The 23370-nt window shown below is 37.1% G+C and overlaps 1 protein-coding gene across 5 annotated transcripts in view; it reads right to left on the reverse strand.

Annotated features, from left to right (window-relative positions):
• Positions 1-2310: 2310 nt before the first annotated feature.
• Positions 2311-23370, reverse strand: part of SLC35F5 (solute carrier family 35 member F5) — a 40606-nt gene continuing 19546 nt past the window's right edge. For 4 of the 5 annotated variants that reach the window (XM_054069883.1, XM_054069881.1, XM_054069880.1 and 1 more), the window contains exons 11-17: positions 23248-23312; positions 22775-22879; positions 22165-22324; positions 21024-21114; positions 17217-17371; positions 16669-16757; positions 8271-15740 (exon numbers count right to left, since the gene is read on the reverse strand). In XM_054069883.1, coding sequence (XP_053925858.1) covers positions 16676-16757; positions 17217-17371; positions 21024-21114; positions 22165-22324; positions 22775-22879; positions 23248-23312 — 658 coding nt within the window. In that variant the 3' untranslated portion in view covers positions 8271-15740; positions 16669-16675. Of the gene's footprint in view, positions 4073-8270; positions 15741-16668; positions 16758-17216; positions 17372-21023; positions 21115-22164; positions 22325-22774; positions 22880-23247; positions 23313-23370 lie in introns of those variants that run through there. The other variant, XM_054069884.1, reaches the window with a different exon arrangement.

The following is a 23370-nucleotide window of genomic DNA, read 5'->3' on the forward strand; positions in this document are numbered from 1 at the left end:
TGGAAGAAGTTGGACTTTGTTCACCTGAACAGAAACCCAGTGGGATGCCTGTGAGCTCAAAGTTGTAAGTCAGTGTTCACAGCAAGCGGAGTTTCACACCATACCTGCTGAGATGTTTCAGCTATCCTGAATTCTCCAAAAGTCTGCTTTGTCTGCAAAAGAAAGTAGAAAACCCTCCCAATACAGCAGCAAGTTAAGAAGGGGAGGGAGGGACACCCTGTTTTTAAAGCCCATAAAACACAGAGAAAGCTCATCTCAGCGGGAAGGTGAGGATGTGGGCGAGGGGTAATTTTTGAGATATATCTTCACAGAACTACAATTTACATGTAAGTAATTATCCCTTCTGTAAGAGAGACACATTTCAGACTCCCAGCTTTTGGAAGGTAGGCTATCTCCAAGGAGTAAGTTTGTGCATACAAAGATAGGGTGAGGAAAAATGCAGTAGGATTGTGGGACTACTGCATGATTAAAAACCAGACAGAACCCACACTGGGGTACCACTGCGATCAGTCCATTTACCAGCGGAGGAATTTTCCTGCCTAACCCAAGTTTGGTGATTTGGAGAGTGCAGCAAAGGAGATTTTAGAGCCACATGAATAAGTTTAGAAGCAATGAAGTGGCTCAGAGGAAGCAAACATTTTGTCTCAATAGATTGTGGTTGGGGAGCAATGAGATGTTATGGCTACTAAGAAGTTTTCAAAATGTTTTTTACTATATGCAGGATTTTCTAAGACAGAAAAATAAATATGCAGACATCTCTTACGTGGTTTGATGCTACAAGGTGCATCTGGGCTAAAGAGACGCTGAACATAAAAATGATTTCTCTGCTTTAAAAAGAAATAGTTCATAAAATAATTAAACATTGAAAATGTTGAGTCAAGACCGGGCCTTTTTTTGCCATGTTCTCTGTAGTATTCACCTGACTATGAAAACAGTTAAGTAGGTGGGCTTATGCCAGGATAAATCTGTTATTATAGGTTTTACATTGCAGCATTAAAGGCACAGCTGTGTAAAAGGGGATGCTGAGTTGACTCTCCAGAATGAGATGTATCGTACAATCATAGAATGGTTTGGGTTGTAATGGACCTTTACAGGTCATCCACTCCAACCTCCCTGCAGTGAGCAGGGACATCTTCAGCTCAGTCAGGTTGGTCAGAGCCCCATCCAACCTGACCTTGAATGTTTCCAGGGATGAGGCTTCTACCACCTCTCTGAGCAACCTGTGCCAGTGTTTCACCACCCTCACTGCAAAACATTCCTTCCTTATAGCTAGTCTGATTTGACCCTCTTTTTTAAAGCCATTTCACCTTGTCCAATCACAACAGGCCCTGCTCAAAACCCTGCCCCCATGCTTCTTAAAAGCCCTCTTTAAGTACTGAAAGGCTGCAACAAGGTCTCCCCTGAGCATTCTCTTCTCCAGGCTGAATCTTTAGCCTTTCTTCAGAGAAATGTTCCATCCCTCTAATCATTTTTTTGGCCCTTCTCTGGACCTGCTCCAACAGCTCCATACCTTTCTTGTGTTGAGGGCTCCAGAGCCAGATGCAGTACTCCAGGTGAGGTCTCAGTAGAGCAGAGCAGAGAGGCAGAATCCCTTCCCTCTCCCTGCTGGCCACACTACTTTTGATGCAGCCCAGGATATGGTTGGCTTTCTGAGCTGCAAGAGCAGATTGCCAGCTCGTGTCCAGCTTTTCACCCACCAGCACCCTCAAGTCCTTCTCAGCAGGGCTGCTCTCAATCCCTTCATGCTCCAGCCTGTATTGATACCAGAGTTTGCCCTGACCTGGGTTCAGGACCTTGCACTTGGCCTTGTTGAATCTCATGAGGTTCACAGAACGGCTTCCATTGGAAGGATCCTTAAACATCATCTAGTTCCGACCCCCCTGCCATGGGCAGGGACACCTTCCACTAGATCAGGTTGTTCAAAGCCCCATCCAGCCTGGATTTGAACATTTCTAGGGATGGGGCATCCACAACCTCTCTGGGCAACCTGAGACAGTGCCTCACCACCCTCACAGTAAAAAATTTCTTCCTTATATCTAATCTAAAATACAGAACCCGCTTCTCAAACTCGTCTGTGTCCCTCTGGATGTCATTCCATCTCAGGCATGTCAACTGCACCACTTAGCTTGGTGGTGTCTGCAAATTTGCTGAGGGTGCACTTGATCCTGCTGTCTATGTCATTGTTAAAGATATTCTGTAGTACTGGTCCCCATACAGACCCCTCAGTGACAAAACTTGTCACTGATCTCCATCTGGACATAGAGCCATTGACCACTACCCTCTGTATGTGACCATCCAACCAATTCCTCATCCACCAAATAGTCCCCCCATCAAATCCATATCTCCCCAATGTAGAGGGAAGGCTGTTGTGGGCGATAGAAGCCCAGATGGATGACACCCGTAGCTCTTCCAAGATTTTGAGGGTTTTTTATATCTCTGAATGTAGATAAATCTAAAATTAAGAACACTGTGTTCAATACAGTCCAACTGGTATTACAGAGTTTGGTTAGCTCCAGAACTGGAAGATCAGGCTCTGCTTCACTGCACTCTGATCGGCACTGCTGCTCAGCATACTGTTGAGTGCCTTGACTTCATGTCAACATTGCAACACGACCTGTTAGGCTCCTGTAAATTTAATGCAAATGTTATGTCCTCCATATATTGGAGATCCAGGGATCACCTCATCAATGACAAGTTAATCTACAGAGATGCCATGTATGAAGGAGCTTTTAGACTTGGGGTCTATCTGATCCATCTCTTCCAGCTTCTGTGGTTACTGGTAACTACCTTAAGAGGCAGAATTAGAGTTGGGCACATACAGAGCTTCTTCCAGAGCCCGCACTTAGCATTTGTGCCACCCTGTTTACCTCTCTCTCCCTATCTCTCTCTCCTCCTTGGCTTATTCCTTTTCCTAGTCTCCAGAGATTTGGGCTTTTAGAAGCCTAGGTCAGTTCCTCAAACACTGTAAATCCCCGCTGTAGTTTTTACCTTTTCTACATCTCTATGACTGTGGCTCTGCTGCACCGGTCCCTTTGCTACAGGCACAGCTTCTGTAGTAGCAGTAATCGAGATAAACTGGCATTTGTTACATTGAAGGAATAAGTCTTTTAGCTTTTTAAAGCAATCCCTACTCTCTATCTAAACAGTTAAAAGACTTCCTTTAAAAATCTAGCAAATAGTAGTTAATCTTCATCGGTGTCTCTCTAGTGGCATCTGTATTAAAGGTCCTGGCCCGGCACTGGCAATAGCACTGATGTATTAGTGTTGGCGTCTCTAGTGAGGGCTGATTAAGGACTTCGGGAAGTGGACTGACTGCCCAGGTAGCGCAGGTTGGGCAGGACAGGAGGAATTAGAGAGATTTAAGGGAATATGAGAGAAAAGACTGCAATGCCGCTGTGGAGCTTGAGCTGAAAGCTGTAGTTATTATGTCCTTAAGACCTGAGGCATTCTTAAGAAAGTATGAGCTACAGCTTTCAGCCCAAGCCCCGCAGCAACCTTGCCAACAATTTGTTACTGTTTTTACCTCGTAAAAAAATAAAATTATAATCACTACCATCGTTTCAGAAAGGTGAAAAACCCAGACCACAGAAAGCCGAAGAGACCTTCCCAAGTATAATCAATAATGGTAACGTAGTGGAAGAGGTAGTATTGTGCCCACTCTCAACATTCAAAGCATAAACAATCCAGTCCTTGGTATAGGTGAAATTGAGAAGGAACACTATGGAGCCACTGTAGCACTGTAGAGTTTCTTTAGAGTCCACTTTGTGTTGAGTTGACACACAGCAACCTTCATCTCAAAGCTATTATCCTCTACTGAAAACTAAGCTAAGCAAAAAGTACAGTGCTCGCTACATGTAGAACAGTGAGTTTCCAAACATCATTATGCACAACAAGAAGCTTTGTTAAGAGCTTTCTTGAAGACACACTTCAAGGCCAATGTATTCTTCGAGGAGAAATATGCAAAGGCAGTATTCTCCACTCCTCGGTACTTGTACATCTTCATTATACTGCTAGGATGCCTCTGTTGCCAATTTTGCAAACAATTTAGCATTGAACAGTCTTTTTTTTAAACCTGTGAGAGAGAAAAAAAAAAAGGAGTGAAAAATGAAGAATTCATAAAGGGACACATAACCATGGCAGTTTTCGATATTATCTGCTAAGGGAGGAGGTAGATTGGCAGGTATAATGGCAGTCCAGAGCCAGGAAGCAGAGACACATCATTAAGAGCATTAACTAGGTGCGTTGAGGAATTACTGTGGCAGAAAGCCAATGCAACATTAGTATTATTTCATGACAGAGTCTGTGTCATCAAACCTTTCTATCAGTCAGAACCCTAAAAGCAAATTTGTGTTTCTTAACAAAACGAAACACAAGTTTTTGGGTGCTTTGAAATTTTTAACATGAGGATTTGAAGATTATCCATCCACAACAGAGTTGAGATTCTCACAACATTGTTCTGTCTTGAACCTTTATCAAGAGCTCCATCTCTTAACCCACACTCAAGTACAAAAGGAATGGACAAGGACAGAAATAATTTCAACTCAAGCTGATTCCTTTTACAAGAGTTCCAGTACACTTAATTTCCTGGAAATCCATTATGCATCTCCTAGTTCTGAAGGGCTATTCTTTCCCTTACCATGGCTCTGCATCAGCCCGTGGTAGGTCATTGCATTTGTTCTTTTTCTTCACTAGGTTAGGCTGATCCTGATTGCTGCTTTACACCTCAGAAAGGATGCTGGCTTAGCCCATAACCATTTTCTTGCGAAAATATTTTGGTGAGACTCTCTGTTATCCTATTCTAGGAACAAGCTGTTCAAGAGCTCCTCTTCCTACACTTTGAAACTCATTGTGGTTAACGCATTCCTGTATGAAGAGTAATGAATCCAATCTTGCTTACAAGAATAAGCCACGTCAATTAAACAGCCCTGGCTACTTATGTCAAGACATATTTCGTTGGTGGTGTACATTATGGGAAAATCAGTCACATGCAAAAGAGTGAGAAATGGTGATAGAGCAGCTTTTGCCTAATAGTGAAGAGGGGAGGTAGAAGTGTCAGCGCTTTCGTCAAAATTTCATTTTTAACAAAAGACATTTGTTAAATTACTAATACACTTCCATAATATTTTTAAATATTTATACTATGAACTAATGATGTCCTCTCAAGTACCGAAAAGTCTCCCGTACATTCCTTTGTGAGTAAGGAAATACATAAAAAGGAAGGGAGGACTTAGGGAAAGGTATGCGCAAGACCAGACTCCATTCATCAGCAGTTCTGGCATCAAACTTCCTCCTCGTCTCCCATTCCTCTCAGATTGCCACAAGTCTCATCCATAGTCAGAGACCTGTCCTGGGGCATTGCTTGCCAGTTTGCCTGACATCACAGTCATAACAGTCATCTGCTTATAACTTGAACTTTAAATATTTCATTCATTTTTCCCTTCCAACAAGATTAAAAAAAAATAGGCCTACTGGCAGATGAGCTTCTTTCTAAATGGGAACACTGTTACGGATAGAAAGAATGCTCTTTTATGTTTATGAAGCTTGCTTTCCATTGTGTAAATGCACACTTGCAGTGTAATCATGAGTTTTCCATCATCATTAGCAGCATGATCCTAGTCATTAAATCAAAGAAGCCCTGTAAATGACTCAACACTGGAAGGTTCCCATAAAGAAAAGCCTATTTAGATAATTAAGGATTCTTTATGGTACAAACATCTTAGTGTCACAGCAAATTGTAACACAGTAGATAATACTACCAAAAAAAAGTCCTGAAGGCTTACAAACCCACAAACTAGATCTGGGTTTTCTTTCACATAAGCTTGCAGTAGGTGTTGGGAGCAGAGTGGGGAAAATGAGGGGAAAAATAGAAGAAGAGATCATTGAGGAAATAAATCATCATTTCTTTGGAAACCTCAAACTTTGCCATTTAAAAAAAAATATTATATGGGATATTCTCCCACATACATACTACTGATAGAAGAAAAAGATTGAAGATAGGAGTTAAATCATCATTCTTACAAGCTTTAAACCTCACCTTCTAGCAAGTGACACTGAGCTTCTGGCACAAGGCAGTTTCATGTATGAAATGTGTCTCCTAAGACTGAAGAGTTTAAAGAGTGGAAGACGACAGTATGTCAACAAATTACATCCTAGAAATTGAAGGCAAACTAGCTAGCCTGCAGTAGCTTATCCCACTGTATACAAAGAAGTACTAGGTGTTAAGGTATTGCAGAAAATAGTTCAGATCTGACGAGCAGAAATACGTTGATTCATGTTTTGGATAAGGAAAATAAAAAAAGAAACCCACACCAAAGAAACAAAGCACAAAATTTCTCATCTCAGTCATTCACCCAGTAGCTCCCCTGCTCTTGGGGTTAGCAAACAATGGCCAACCACTGCCAGCTCCCAGCATCCTCGATGGGCCTCCACACTCTGCATCAAACCCACCACTGAATAGCCTGCTTCCTATGGTTTTGTGACTGCTTGCCCCAAACATTTATGCAGCCAGTTGTCCACTCAGCACAACTCAGGAAGTACCGATATAACCTAAAATTTATCACTTTCTTGGGCGAAGTTTATGTTTTAAGGAGAGAAACCGCCAAAATTGGAAAATTATTCCACCTTTTACAGATCTCCGACTTCAAATGGAGGGATCACACAATGACTGGGATTCTAGCCATCGGTTAAGACGCTAGAAAAAAGTGCAGGCGTGTTACTGCCAAGTTGCCTTTGCAAGTATATACAATGTTTTTAAGCCAACTTGCTTCAAATTCTTAATTTTAGTTCCAGAACACCAGTTGCTTGTCAGGGAACATGACGAGATGAACTCCCTGCTAATTAATTAAAACATCCCACCAAAATTGTAAATACTTGTAAAAGGGCACTACAGCCTTGACTACAAAATTTTGCTATATTAAATATCTCTCAATGCTCCTTGGCAAGTAAGATGGAACAAAGACCTTTCCACATTGTGAAAAAACAGCAGCACATATGATTTGGTGCCAAGAATAAATTGTTGCATGAGTACAATTTTAGTGGATTTTTATAAACCTTTTTTAGAGTAGAAATGTTTTTCAGAGCAGTCAAGCAAGTTTCTTACCACAATTATTAGCTTACTGTAAATAAATAAATAAATAAGTCACAAACCTATTATTCTTCAATTTTAATAGTTCTTCCTGGTCCTGGAATATTCACGAGACAGTGCAGTGACTTTAAGAGCAGCTTCCATGAAATAACTGCTTTGATTACATCATCCCTGCTTATTACAAGCTTTCATTTTAGACATTAGGACAAAGTGGCTGCAGATAAACCCATGGCGCTTCTCTGTGGGTTTGTGAAGACAGGAATCCTCCCTGCAATACACCATCCCAAGTCCTTAGCTAAATTGCCATTTGTTTCCCACACACTCTTGCTTCTCCACCTTGCAGTTTATATTTGCCATGATGTCTTTATGCCTACACTTAAGAGTTTTGCTAAGAAACTCTGGTCTATAACTTACGACTTTTCACCTATTTGGTACCTGCGTTGTCAGTAACATCATATTACATTTTTGCATACTTCAGTTATGGCACAGCAACTATCCTCGTTTCACTGTAAAAAATCTGCTTCTTGCTACAGCTGTGCAGCAATATTGATCGCATCAGTAAACAGAACTCAGCTGCAGGAATTCAGAGTCTAGAAATCACAGAGAAGTCTACGGTAGGAAAACACTTTTTCCGATTTTTCTATTAATTATTTAGGTAAATGCTTATCAGCCCCCCAAGATTTTTGAAGACACTGAAAGTTCAGCTGCATGAAAGAAGGTCAGAATCTGTTCTTGGTTCACTCCAAGAATCAAGGATGATAAACAGGTAAGTTAATTGCCTTTTAATTTCTTACACTGGGGTTCAGGAATGCAACAGATAGATGGACACTACAGCAGCTCCCTCTGCTGATGAAACAGTCTTCTTGCCTGTTTGATAATTCATGTGCTGGCAAGTAACAATCACTTGCAACCATGAAAATAGATTAAAAATTGGAATTTATTACTTAAATTACCAGACCAATCTGAGAACAAATCATAACTTTTCGGCATCCTACCTGACATGCAAAACAAGTCATCCTGAGACTCACGTTTAAGGGTGGAAGAGGGGAATTAAGTGGGTCAGTTCAAGAATCCCACTATGCTATCTATTCTCCCAAGGCAGCCCACCCCTAGGAAACTTCCATTTTTCCTTAACTGATGGTGTAAAATACATTAAGCATTAACCCCAATCAAATACCAATTCATCTTAAGAAAGTAAGATTTATAATCTTTATTGTTTAGATATAATAAATATAATACAGAACAAAAACATCACACCCATTGATTGTATTACACAGGCTGTTCATCAGGATACATTATATTTTCTTTTCACTAGCCCTTTCATAGGGTTTTAGTATTGGATCTTAAGAATTTCAATTTATAAACCTATCAATACAAGAACAATCTTCCAATTTTCACCTTTACACGTTTCAAATTTTCATATACATACTGATTTTGTTAAAAATATATAAGCACTGTTCAATATTTGCAATATAGGCCTTTATTTCCATTCATTAGATCTCTATTAATAAAGAGAATTTCAAAATAATTAATAGTTTAAATTTGATTTTAATTAAAATATTTATTCTCTATTTGTCATTTAACTGATCCCCCTCAGAAAATGAAGTGACAAGACAAAGACACTCCAGGGAAAAGCCGATGTTCACTTTTTAGAAACAAAAAGTATAAGTTCTGGTCCTTGCTTCACCTGTATAATTCTGGAATAACGGAGACATCAATTTGGTATAAAGAGAGATGGAAGAAACCAGAAGTCAGACTTTCTGAAGAGACGTGCATCTTCATTTCAGATTTACTACTGCCATCCTGCTGTTTTCTTGGCTTAAAAATCACTGCATCAAGCCATAATTATATGTTTTTCTCTGCATGAACATACTTATCATTAAATGGAAATTAGATAAAAATGCTACATTCCTTTTTTTATCAAAAATAGATCAAGGTTTAACACACTCTGAAATCAGGTATTTAAGTGCAAATGCAATACGCATCAGCAATTCAGGCTCTGGTCTCACTAAGGAAAATGGTTAAAAGACTATGCATAAAAGTCTTTCACAGAGGATATACACCTGGAACTAGCTGTGCCCTCAGAACATCTGAATTATCAGCAAACCATACAGGCTTCACACAAACAAAAGTTTTCTTCAGTTGAAAGTGTTTCAGTTAAATCATCTTCTGCTTTAAAAATCATATTCAGAATCCACTGGAACTTAGTACAAAATGTATGCCAAGAAAATCATCAAAACTATTCAGTTTGTGCATCTTTTAATGTACAAATGCTTTAGAAGTTTCACAAATCAATCAGTATAAACAACTAAGAAAAAAATTCATAAACAACTTCGTTTTACCAATACCTACTCCAAAGGGAATTTGGACAAATTTTATATCATAAAAGGAGCCCTTCAGCTGGGCAATGGTGAAGCTGTAGCACATACTCCTTATACTTCTCCAATTCCATTCAGGCAACGTTAACTGGAACTGGCTAAGCTTTCAATACAGCTTTGCATGAACAGCCTCTTACGATCTTCCCTTGAGCACTCATTTGTGACTGGACTGTATGTGGGAGTTTTTAACGCTTCAAAAGAAAAAAGCCTGAAGACCCCAAAAGACAAAGAAGCTGCTTCTCAGCATGTACACTCTCTTTCCAAATATAATTTGATATACCTTGTAAGTAGGGGTTTGTATGGTTTATTATTTTAAAAGATTATGGAAACACTTCAGGAACATATATGAAGAACTACAGAAATATCCCTGAATTATTATTTCTGAGGCCATTCCAGTATTTAGTCATATTTCTTCTGTGGAACATAGACAAAATCAGTGCACTTTCCCTGACAAAACAGTCAACAGTTCATTAAAAAATAAAAGGAATATTGGATGCAATCTTATCAACTGAGATGCAGTTAAGATTAACTCTGCACTTGTATAACTAAACAACTGCTTTCTATAAATATCCTCAAAGAAAAGCCTTTCACGGTTTTAAAATGTAGGAAGTGAAACCTAGATGAAATTCTGGATGTGTTCCACATCACAGTAAGCATTCCAGAAAAGTCTGGTTACCTACTACTACCATCTGTAATGATGCAATACTTTACTTTGGAGGAGAGTGAGAACACAAATAACTAAGAAGATTCATATTTATATGTTAGATTTATGGTTTATGTTAGACTTCTAACACCACAGAAAACTAAAGCAGTAAAAACACAACTGCAGTAGCTTTACCTAGAGAAGAAACAGCCTGTGAAGAAATGGCCTGTTGCATTCTTTGCAAAGTGAGTGTAAAAAGAAATGTCAAATCAGAAATCAAGAGGAAGCTGATCGTCAAGGCCACAATGACTACAATCACATATTCTCACTAACAAAAAAAATTTCTCCTAAAATACACACCTAAGCAGTTAACACTTTCTACACTGCTGACTTTGAAGAGAATTCATGTAGCAAGACAAACTTGCCCTCTAAATAATTAAGCTGAATCCTAACTATAGGGAAATATTTTTGTGACCAGCTATAGTACTGTTTATCATTTTTACCAGCACTAAAATCCCTCAAATTTATATTACTGAAGTCTTAAAGCGAACCACTCCAAATGCATGCAGCAGACAGAAATACTGCAAAGGCATAAAGGTCAATCTGACTGCACAGTTTGTTTTCAACAAAAATTTACTTTATTAATGCTGTCTGTCACTCTCAAGGGCTTTGGATCGCATCCCAGTCTAGCCAAAGTAACTTAACTGGAAAAACAAAAATCCTCAAAGGGAACAGACTTTGTAAAAATTTAATGATATAAATGAATATATGTAAGATAGAAGATTTATACAGCCACTCTACCCTAGAATCAGATCATGTATTCCTATAGCACTGCCTAACCCTGAAAGTTAATGTCACTGTCATGGTGTATGTGCAGCTTCGAAATCAACAGTGCAACCATTAATTTATGTGGCACAGAATACAATAAAGTAGAAAAGCCACACACAAATTGCAGCATCAGTTTAGAATAGATGCTTGTCTCAAATGTAACAGTGTTGGGCAGAGTGTATTTTATTGACACTTTTAAACACTCTTAACATTCTCGTCATGAGTTACCTGATAAGCCCAAGGAAGTTCAATGAGAAAATTATGATGTGAAATGTTTGAGTAAAACCTGAAAATATTTGTAATGATTTTAAAAGCATGAATTAGTTATCAGCTCTCACAATGCATGGTATCATCCATATTTCCCTGAGAAATCATGCCCTGCAATAACCTTGTAAAACCAAATACAGCATTAATGCAATCCTAGATTAGATGGGGGAAGGGAGAATCATGCATAATACCTGTTTATGAACCAACACTTAAATGCTACTGCAGTTACAACAATTACATTGCAGAGGCTGCCTAAGACGGTGGCAACAGAAATGGAAACTAACTCAAAACTTATTCTGAATAAAGAAAACTGATTGAAGTACCATCTTCTAGCTAGTCATATAACTCAACACTGTGATATTAACATTAGTCTCTGTTTCTTGCCTTTTGAGTATGCCACTTCTGAACTTTGTTTACAAACATACAAACACTCTGCCTTAACCAGGGCTATTCTTAGAGGAAATTTGAAAGTGTGTTCATAAACTCACCCTATGTCTAAAACATGTTTTACCCCTCCTCTTGATAGCTTAGTTTAGCTCAATAACTTAACTTCCCTAATACAGGAGGATCTTTTCGTAGGGAATAGGAATGATAACATTCTACACAGAGATGGAACCAAGAATTACAAAGATATCACTTTACCACCTTATTTAAAGTAATCATAGTTATGAACAGCAGTACCTAGGCACAAGGGGAACGGTGAAAGAGAATGACAATTACAACAGCACACACCAAAAAAGTAATCTGCAGGCTCTCCTGGTTTTGCTGGTATGTTCCACGGAGGTATGCAATGCATATACCAGCATACTGGGTCAAGTATCACATGCAGCACCATGGTTTGTCATTCAAAGAATCCCACTGCTTAACAATGCATTTCTGCAGAATACTTCAGTATTTTATACTTTAAATACTTGAGCAGTGAGATAACCACGCATTGCCTTAGCCACCCTGCTTCTGAGTTCCACTGTGCAGACCACTCCGGCTCAACTCCATGACAAGCCAAATCCATCACCTACTACAGCCCTCACCCCATTACGGGGATTTCCACAGGCAATAAACCAACAGGTAAGACACAGTGCACACTGAGCAACAGAAGCATTGCGCCCTCACTGTCTGCAGTGGTGTTCATGTGCCTCATACTTTCTAACTAACTGTTGAATACTGATGTCGCATGTATTCCAGTCTTCTGCTGAATCAGTTTTACATTTACATCAGCTGCTCATAATGAACACATTTTCAGCATGGCTGGAACCTAACAGGAAGTAGCCAGAAAAACTGAAATCCTTTTTCCTTTGTTCTGGAGTGCAGCACATAGTACGTCAAACTACACAAGACTACGTGAAACCCTAAAACCAAAGGCATGCTACATGGCATTTGGCAAATTATCATAATTTCCTCCATCTATAAAACCCAAACAGCTCCAAAACTTCCATCACACACAGAAGAAATTGTTGGTTGTCTCACGGGATTACAGTGATTAGTTCAACTGTTTGACAGAGCAACACACGTAGTATTCATTTTCCATTTTGTAGGCACAGGAAATCACTGCTCCTTCAGCATCTGATGACATTCAAAGAAATGCTTGAGAAAAAAATTCATTTTTCTTTTAAAGTGTATGTGCTTCCTACAAGAAATAAACCAGAATGATGACATTTCCAAATTGAAACAGTAAAAGCTATGACAATTTATGCTAGCACATAGAGGTAAAGCATTTATGAGAGAGCTCCTTCACATTCCAGTTGTGTCATGAGGAAGAAAAAACCAGCATGTCTCCATTACGTCAGAGGTACCTGAGAATCAAAGCTAGATCTCTTGTGCATATACCAAGCACCCATTAGAGAGCTACGCAATTTACATTTCAAATTAGACATTATGTTTATAAAATACTATTGTACTAAAAATCACAAGATTTTATAGAAAAAGCTCATCACATTCTATTAAATGCAGAACAACATTAGATGTCATAGCTTCTGTAATTAAAACTGTAACACTTTTCTTGTAACTGCAGAGGTACCACTGTTTAAAAATCCTTTCAGGAGGAATAGTTTGCTTTGTTTCTTAAAGAACTGTGATTTAATGATTTAATGCAAAAAGACTGCTCAAGCTACCTAATACCTTGTGATTAAAACATCTAATGTCTTTAAAAAAAAATTAACTCATTTTTGTTAAAAAAAAAACAAAAAAAACCCAAAAAAAGCCGAAAACAGTGGGTAGGCCCTAACTTTGAGTTTACTGAACAAAAACACTCTTCAACATTCCTAAGGTCTGAGACAAAGAATATTCTCATAGTACACAGGGGACTATAATGATCTTTCACTTTAAGCCATAAGGTCAAATATGAATAGTGATCGTCCAGTTCCAATTCTACCAGTCTGACCAATTTCAAAAGAACGTATTAGAATATTTTGCTTAAGAACATTGTAATTGCTTATCCAGAAGCCTGCTCAGCTTCCCTAGACATAGTCTGCTGATACCACAAGTCCCAGATGATTCAAATTTGTAGTTAATGCCTGGTATTATATATTCTGTATGATCTCATTGAAACATATCATTCAACGAAAACGGACACTAGCTTTTTATTGCCAGCAGGCCTTAATATTACATCTTGGAAAAAAAGATGAAGCTAATCTCGTGTAAGTCATCATAATTTAGAGGGGGAAAAACCCCTCACCAATCCTTTAAAAAACCAAACCAAGCTAAGGAAACTCCATTTCCCAAACACTCCCTGAAAATTCTACCAATGTCACATGCAAAATTAGTGCTGCATACTGCATTTTCAACCCCTCTAATTGTGGGGTTTGGGAATTGAAATATGCAGTTTCTCAAAATACCTACATAAATTTAATAAACTTTTTTGTTTTGTTTTGGATTTGTGGTTTTGTTGTGGTTTGGTTCTGTGCTTGGTTTTGTTCAGGTTTTTTTTGGTTTGGTTTGGTTTTTTTCTTTAATTCCTATTTCAAGTGTTCAAAGAAGGACTTACTATCTCATCTTAAAGAGATGCCTTAAATCACTGAAACTTGTACGGTAATCCAGTATTTAAAACTGGAAGGAAAAAATTGATAATGGTGCAATATCTGCCCAGAATATCCTGCAGGCTCCTTTTTCCCCTTCTCTACTTACAGATTTTTCTATTAAATTCTAGCTGCTTGCTAGTCAATCCTTCTAAATGTATAGCTGAGCATGTTGGTTTCCTGTACTTCCTGTTACCTAGTAGCTGTATCACCAAATCACCAAAGTTTCCTTTGGAAGAGTCATTGATGAGTGTCAAAACATGAAGAGGCCTTTGAGTTATGTCATCCTTCTATATTTCTGTGCAAGAATTCTAGAAGTGCCCTATATTATTAATAATCTCGTGATGTGGAAGAGAATAATGTTGGCTGAAAATCCATCCTACATTCATTAAAAAAAAATAAAATCTATCAAAAGTTGAAATTAGCTTGAATGTGTCTTATATACCATAAGTTGGAAAATGGCACTGACTAATTTCAAATAGTCCTGAATATAATTATTCATAACTTTTCAGAATCAAATACGACAGAAGCACTGCAGCGGCAAGAATACGCAGGTTATAAGGAAAATTATCAATTTTAGAATAAATTTATTGATGCAACTGGAATAAAAAAAAAAAATCAATGCAAAGACCTGTATCTTTCAGATTGTTTAGCAGATTACTGTAGCACCAACCCCTTGACGGAAAACTTTCACAATAAATTTGATCTCTTTCCTAAGTTGGCAGCTATACATGTGAATATTTACAAATTTAGTTCTCCTTGCGAGATAATTGGGAATAAGAATGGGCTAAAGAATCAGTCTGTTTAAAGCAAACTTTGGTTTTGAGAATGTACACCCCAATATACTGTAATTAGAAATATTTTACCATTCACTAAAATTTTAAACATTCCAGATTGTTACGTAACAAAAGACTTTTAAACATTGGCACCCACTGCCATTACAAGGCTTCTCAAAATGGCATAAGACAATATATACGTAGTGTTCCAGGACCGTACAAAGATCCTGCCTCAATAATTACCAGAATGCACTTAATAAATTATTTCTTCTATTACTATGCAAATAGTTTATACAACATTAAAAAGTTAATTTGTACCTACTAAAGGTAACAAATCTAGCTTTTCATCTGAAAGCCTGTAAGACTTGATGACCTGCAAACTTATTTACATAACTCATTCGAAAGTATTTTTAAAAATAATATTGTCCAGCATTTAACAAAATTGTGAGTTAAAAAAAGAAAGAAATGACTTAACAGCATTTGTTTTCTTGATTTTGTCAAGTAACTTCACCAGCTCAGTGTTATAAGGCAGGTTGGTTCTCAGATGGACTAAGACTTCCTATGGTGACAGGCATGTAGTAGTTTTTTTCACTTATAAAACCAGATGAAAGCAAGAAAGAGGAAAAGTTTAGAGTTCCAAAAGAACTGAAACTTCTAATTTTTACTACAAATTCAGAATAGGCACTGAAACGTGATTCCTTAGGGACTTTTCCAGAAGACTGTCTCTTCGTTAGGCATCACTCCATTTTTAAACTAAGAAGAAAACAAACACAAAAGTTGTCAGGGCTACATAATTAAAAGTTACAAAAAAGGAATCACCATATGTGTCTGTTTAAACCTTATTAGTAAAGGAAATAATGTGTGCATTTTAAGCTTAAGACATAAAAATTATTAGATTTAAGCAACACTGGAAAACAAAAATGTATGTCTCACCGTGTAATTATGCGTGCATTATTTGAAAACTAAAGCCCTTGAAGCCTAGGGCTAAGACAGTCCTGAACTATGTCTACCTTTAAGCTCTAAGACATTATCAACAAGCCATGTGATATTCCTGCTAGATTTTGGAAAACCTCCTCTTAGAAAGGAATATTTTGCAAACTCCCTAGATATTCTATACTTGTTTCCTTATTCTTATAATGAGAAATATCTTCCCTAATACTTAATGCAATTTAACAAATTAATTGTTGTCAACCACAAACACAAGGACTCCATTCTATTTTCTAGACCCACAATGACAAAGTCTGGTCACGCCCTCTAAACTTCCTTAAATGGCCAGTGGTTTTCCACAAACTGCAGTAGCCCCAGCTGAGACCTCAGCAGCATTAAAGAGACTGAAATGATTACTTCCCATCTCTTCCACCCACATCATCCATACCAAGAAGTTGTATGCTTTTTTTAGTTTATTGACTCATGTCCAAATTTTGATGAACGCTGTAATACTCTCCAGTAAAAAAAACTACTTTGCATTTCAAAACCATTGACCAAGAACTGCATCAAGGTGAGAATAATGCTTGGTAACGAATAATAATAAATTTGAAGATACCCTTTAAAATCTCTATCCATCAATACAGTACAAGATTAACTGTATGCTCAGTAGAAATGAGTGCTCATATAACACAAATGTCATCATGAAAACCAATCCTCACCTTTCTCTGCATTGTTTGAAGTTTATCAAGCCTACCTTTTGTCTATGAACAGCAACTGTCTCCATCTTGTGAAACGCTATGCATAGGAATAAGACTTTCACACTGCTCACTTTCTTCCGGCATTCTTAAAAAACAAATTTATTTATTTAAAGCTATACAGTAATACTAAATTGGTTGTTATGAAGCCAACATAAGTACTAAATATGCTAGTGGTTTGAGCTGCAGCCATTTAAAACACAGAAAGGCCCCTTAACTTCATACAGTTTTCACTGCACATTCTGGGTCCAGCGACTATCACAGAAGAATTAATAGGAAAAAAAAAAAGGAAACTACAGCAGGCACTAGCCACAAATTGGTTGCAATTTCTTAAACAGCCACTTTTAAAAGAAGACTTTACATCTTTCCATTTTCTGAGCATTACACAGGTTAATAAATGGACTGGCAACTACTACTATTAAATTAGTACACCTGAATACGAAATTAGATGAAAACAAATACAGTATGAGTACTGCGGCTTACAAAAGAGTATAGGATATTGGAAAGGCTAAAGTGGAGACAGAATTATACTTTGCGATTGCCCTACCTCTGAATTCGATGTTTTCTACAGATAAAGGCAAAAAATCTTCTGATTCCCACCATCACTGGATCCCAGTTGTTATAGTGACATAGGAGCGTTGCAATGAAAAAAGAAAAAAATACAGGGACTGCCCCGGCAAAAAATAACCAGGAAAACTGGACCTAGAATTAAAAAAAAAAGGTAATTTACTCAACAGTTAAAAAAATAGAAGACACACTGTATATTTGTAATAATTATTTTAAGTTTGAAATGAAATTTCAGTTCTTTTAAATTGGGTGAAATATTACAAATATTTTTGTAAGTTATTTGGTTCAATTCCTAAACCCACTGCTACTTATAATAAATGAATAACCTTTCTTTACTGATCTCTTCTTTATGGCGGAAAACACCGCTTGCACTGTGGTGTGGATGAGGACTGCTACTTCCAAACAGCCTCATTTTCACATTTCACCTGTTTGGCTGGTACCAATGAGAAAGTCCTCTAGATGTTTCAAAAATTCTGAGTAAGAGATCTCACCCGAAAGATCTGTGCAGCTGTGTATTCACTATGTCACTGAATGGTAACTGCAAAAGCCAACGCATGCAGAAAGACTACACTATGGGAAATTTAAATTAATTCGCTTTTCCATCTAACAATATGGCAGGGTACATTATTTTCCCAATTCAAACTAAATTCTACTGGTATCTGTACTACTACTTTTCTCTGTCCACTACCACACTCAAAAGTGGCCATCTGAGACCATTTAAAACTTAAAATTATAGAAGGTTAGAGAAATCAAGCATGCAAGAACAAAAACTGGTCTTGCAAACACTTTTAAGGCTAACAGAGCAATGACCCATAAGCAAGGCTCCACCTTGTGGACAAAATTTCGAAAGTTGAAGACTTTGCAGAAAAAAGTTTTGATAACTAGCAGGGATGTTCACTCTCAAAAATCTAAATTGCAATTATTAAAGCCTTATGTTAAACTCAGAGATTTCTAATGGGAATTCATAAAGACTTATGTTATGACAAGGAATATTTCAATAGTTAAAAACCTGGTTGTAATTTCTTAAATCTCAAATTTATGTCAGTTTACTAGAGAATAATAAAGACTCAGACAGTTTGTAATTATGCACGTTTTACAATTACCATACCATTTAGCAGTCACATGAAGACTGCATATATTCATATTTCAATCTTTACATAATCAGCCTTGCCAGCAGCATTTATATGTGGGCTTCTTTTAAGAAAACTGAAATGTGGTGTGAAGACATGGCTGGCCAGGAGCACTAACAGGAGAGCTTGACGTTGGAAGCTTACATTTCTGTCAGCCTAACTTGGATACATGAGATTTCAGTGAACACAGGGCTTGGCTTAACATATTTTGATGTTTATATGACAGAAACCACTTGCACAAATATATTTGTATAAACAACCTTGAAGTCTACAGGAGTTTGCCTTTAATTAGGGTCACTCATTTGTGCTTTAAAAAAATAGAAATGTAACTTGCCCTTGTGTGACCAAAATCAACTGAAACTCATCCAACAGAGCCTTAAAAATGTTTCTGCTATTTCAAATGCCTCAATACTGCACGAGTACATGAAGAATAAAATAATTTTAAAGTGCAGGATTCTGTGTTTACTTAGATTAAATAACCTAGAGACCAAGTTGTTTACTAAGAATTAGAAAAGCATATTCCATTTTTCAATGTATTCCAGAAGGAAGTTTAGATGAATCACTTCAGAAGACAAACTAAGCTTTTTATACATTGATCTATGTAACTATGTTTTTCTACTTTGTTTTCCAAAACAGACACTGACATTAAGTAAAAGTGAAATGCAAGTCGCGTGGTTTTTTTGCCCCATTTTTACATGCCTGCCAGGAAGCTTCAGACATTAAAAGCTTCTCATTAGAATTTACACTTTGCTTGTGAAAACACTGAGCAGTAAAGCTTCTTTTTGATAGGAAACATTAAAAAAGCAAGACTTCACTAATTTCTTGTACATAATTCACTGTTGTACAAACAACTAAAGGTGTAAAAAGAAAAACTCAAACATAATGATTGAAAACAAGTAATAAATTGAACCACTACCAATAATGCACAAAATCTGCTTGCTTCAGGGAAGCCACTCTCCAGAGAATGATCAATGTAAGCTATGTTCCAGGCACAGTCAGAATTTTTCTCTTCACATACTTTTGCATTTCTATTTGCACAGAGCTTACAAACTAAACATAACTGCATTTGGTACAAAACTCAGAAGAATATCAAAGCAGTGCAAGCAAGAAGCTGACAGAGTAGGACTACCAGTATATTCAAAATTCCAGAAGTAGTATCGTATAGTTAGTTCTATGTTTGGTCAGTTTTGCCCATTTTTATTGATGCCATTTCAGCTAAACTATTACATGACTAAACTGCTTCCTAATTCACATAAAAATTCATCATCTCAGTAAAGAACATCTTACATCTCAGTAACAAACTGTATTAGACCAAGATGCTCAAATACCAATTAATTCACTATTTTCAGCCCAGAAAACAGTACCTGGCACATAATTTTACTGCCTGCTTTCTGGAAAACTCCTGCAGGCTCTCCATACCACACCACTATACTCACTTTTAACACCAATGAAATACAGGTGTCACTGATGATCGAAATGCACACAAGCATGCTCACATTTTAGCCAAGTGACAAATACACCTGTGTCTACACTGAGAGGTGTCAAAAGGCATAGCCATTATGGACTATGTGGGGATGCCCTGCCAAAAAAGCAGGCATTACCACTGTAAGAAAAATTAAGATTGTTTTAATAACAGATGCATTATAAAAATTGAAAGCTCTAAGTTGAAAGCTATTTCAAAGAGAAAAACAGGTGGTTTAACTTTCAAATTAAAATTTTAGCAGTAGGGATTATTTGAATCCAAAATAAAGAGCAGTAACAAGTGAAGCTGCCTTCAGGAATTAGAAAGTTATGTGACCTTGATTTAAAGAAAAAACCCATCAAAACAAAACAAAAAAAACAATAACTGCACACTTGCAGTATATGCTAAATAATTACTATTCACATGAAATTTAGAATTCAATGTTCCTTTTCATTGATTAAATACTAAAATCAGACATTCAAAGTTAAGAGATGAAATTCATACCTAACTAAATATTTAAAACAGAGAATTCTGCCCCACCAAGGTGAAAAGTATATTTACAGCTTGAGGAGTAATACAAAATAACTTCCTATAGTTTCTATTCTAAACTCCTATTACCAGATTCTTATCTTACTTTACCCACAAGGTTTTTCCACAGCTATTTCCTCAATATCAGTGACACCAGACTAACTTAAAAGAAGGGCAGTTAAATGGAAGCGTAATATCCACAGGAATCTAATAATGTCCAATTAAGCCTTGTGGCTGCTACATTCCTTTGTGGTAAACCTGCAGATTTTTAGTTTTGTCACTAATTGAGTATCTTCAGGGTAGGCAGTCTGCAACAATTCTATAATTGCTGAGGTGTTAATTTAAGCTGAGCTGTTCTTGCACTTATTCTTTAATTCTGTAAAGTGCCTGTTCAAGGTAAAGCATTTGATCATGCATTGCTCATGACTTCAGGTACTTTTCATACAAGCTGCATCTTAACCAAAAATATTAAGTGTGCAAGTGCACACTTGCAAATGCAAAATTAATGTAACTGTCAATACCAAGAGAGTATTGATTATGACATAGTTCAACAATTATTGACAGTAACAGAAGTAAAATACTGTTTGTTGTATACATTGTTAAAATAACATTGCCATTTAATTCAAGAAATTCTGTTAATAATGCTCAAAACTTAGCAGTATGTTACCTTCTGCATGCACATATCGGCTATTATGGACAGAGGTATTGTAAGGCTTAGCGCAAGTGTGCCGATCAGTGATGAGGTAAGAAAGCATCCCCTAGGAGATAAGAAAAAATATTATTAATAACAACAACAATAAAGAGGTCTTATTTAAAAGTTAAAAAACAACTAGAGTAATACATCAAACTGCACAAGATATCTGATCAAGCTTAGCTATTAGTCATTTTCTCCATTTGAAAGTAGCTCAGAGCTGAGAGCCTGAATGCCAAGGCTTTTCAGGCAAGAGCCTGCGAACTGCCACACCTATTCAAAAGGCAGCACTGAAACAGACATCGTTCACTGCGCAACGGTAGGCATTGGAAGCATATCTGTTTTTGAAAACTCCTCCTCAGGGTTTCCAGACTTCGGGTCTCAGGGTTTACAGGACTTTTCAACTCGTAGAATTTCCTTTTACACCGATTTAATGTAATACTGGCCCAGAAGCAACTAAAATTCTCTCAAGATGGGAACCCTGACTTACCAAACAGTTCTCCAGTAACACTGTCCTTCTAACAGCTATACAAAGGTTTAAGTCTGCTATAGCTTTTCAGCTGTTCATCCAGAAGTCACATGTTCAATCTTCTGTTGCTGACCTATCCAGACTATCATATAATTGAATTACTAAAAAAAGCTAGGCTAATTTATGAATGGCCATATCTTCAGGATTAATGTATTCTAATGAGATTTTGCTCATTAAGTCTTTGAAGATTTAAACAAACATGTCAAGCATACAATAGTAGAGTCTGACTCACACATAGCCAACATAGACAATGCCTTGGAAACTTAAGGACTGAAATAACAAAATCACGCTCTCCTATTACTACTGCAACTCTATATCACAAAGTCTTCTCATCTCAAAATGTTAATTCTATCATGAGCTAAGCATGCAGTATCTTAATAAATACTACAAGACTGCATCACCTGCTTTTTCAAGTTAGTTGTTGCTCTTAAACAGGTCACTGTGACATGATGGATGACATCCTCTAACTCAAACTGCATAAAAAGAAACAAAGGCAAAAACACGTGCCTAGACAATTTGACATCTCAACATTTGAGAACACGGGTAAGACAATTTATGTGAAATATACACAAAGCATGTGGTACGTACCACAGCCAGAGGAACTCTGACAGAACTGTTCCAATAAGGCCATTAATGACAATGCACATCCATATCAGTTTGTTGGGAAACTCAAATGCTTCAAACCCAGTATAGTGAAGCAGGAAAAACCCTGGCCACAGCAGCAACAGATTGAACAGTCCTACAAAACCTGAGTATTAAAAACAGTATTAAGTAAATCAAAATAAATACTCTTCAACATAACTAAAATATCAGCTGAACTCTGCTGTTTTGACAACATGCATACATAAAAGCAGCAACAAAGCAATATTTTAAATCTTTCAAAGGAAAGGAATATAAGGAACTTGACTCAAAATTCACAAACAACAATTACACCAGATATTTACAGACTTGAAAGTGAAAAAAATAAATTTCCATTTAATCTGTTCGGCATTCCTATAGGTAGTATTACCTTTCATTGTTAAGGGGGTAAACTAGAAACAATTCACACAACCAGAGTCATAACCTCAAGAACAATAGGCTTTCTCTATTGCCTTTGCTTTTCTGAACTCCTTTATCACTTTACCGTTCAGTGCCTAAAAGCAACCAATTTAATCACACACTGAATTAAAACTTTCAATAGAGTTATTTTTAGTCTTACCAAAGAACATTGGTATGTCAAGTTTATCTTCTCTGTCTACTTTCCTTTTTATCATTACTATGTACACAGCATACAGCATTGCTCCTACAAGAGACCAAAGGGAACCTGTAAAGATGAAAAACACCCATTTAAGACATGCCGAATATGTTACGCACATTAGGATCAACTCTCCTGAACATACACAATTACAAAACTCTCAGAGATAAACAATTTATTACAGAATCCATTACCATATGAAAAGTATCGAAAAATGCAGAAAGGTCAAAAATGTAAATACTTTCACAATTAAGCTATGTATACAGCGGGGAAAGTCACCATAAACGTCCAGTTTCAGAAGCTGAAACTAAAAAAGCTAGACTGTGAAATGTTACATGGGTAAGAAACATCTAGCTTGATATGTGACCTGCTGAGTACTGTCAAAAGATGGTACTCATCACTGCGTATTCTACGATTAAAAAAAAGTAAGCAAATACCTATTGTATCTTTTCCAGCAGATTTCTCAGATCCAGAAAGGTTAACAAGTACCACACCACCAATGCTAGCAAAAGAGAAGAAATGCAAAACGCTACTTAAACCCAAGAACATTTTACAAAGAC

The sequence above is a fragment of the Cuculus canorus genome, chromosome 6 (assembly GCF_017976375.1).
Source record: "Cuculus canorus isolate bCucCan1 chromosome 6, bCucCan1.pri, whole genome shotgun sequence".
NCBI classification, from domain to species: Eukaryota; Metazoa; Chordata; class Aves; order Cuculiformes; family Cuculidae; genus Cuculus; species Cuculus canorus.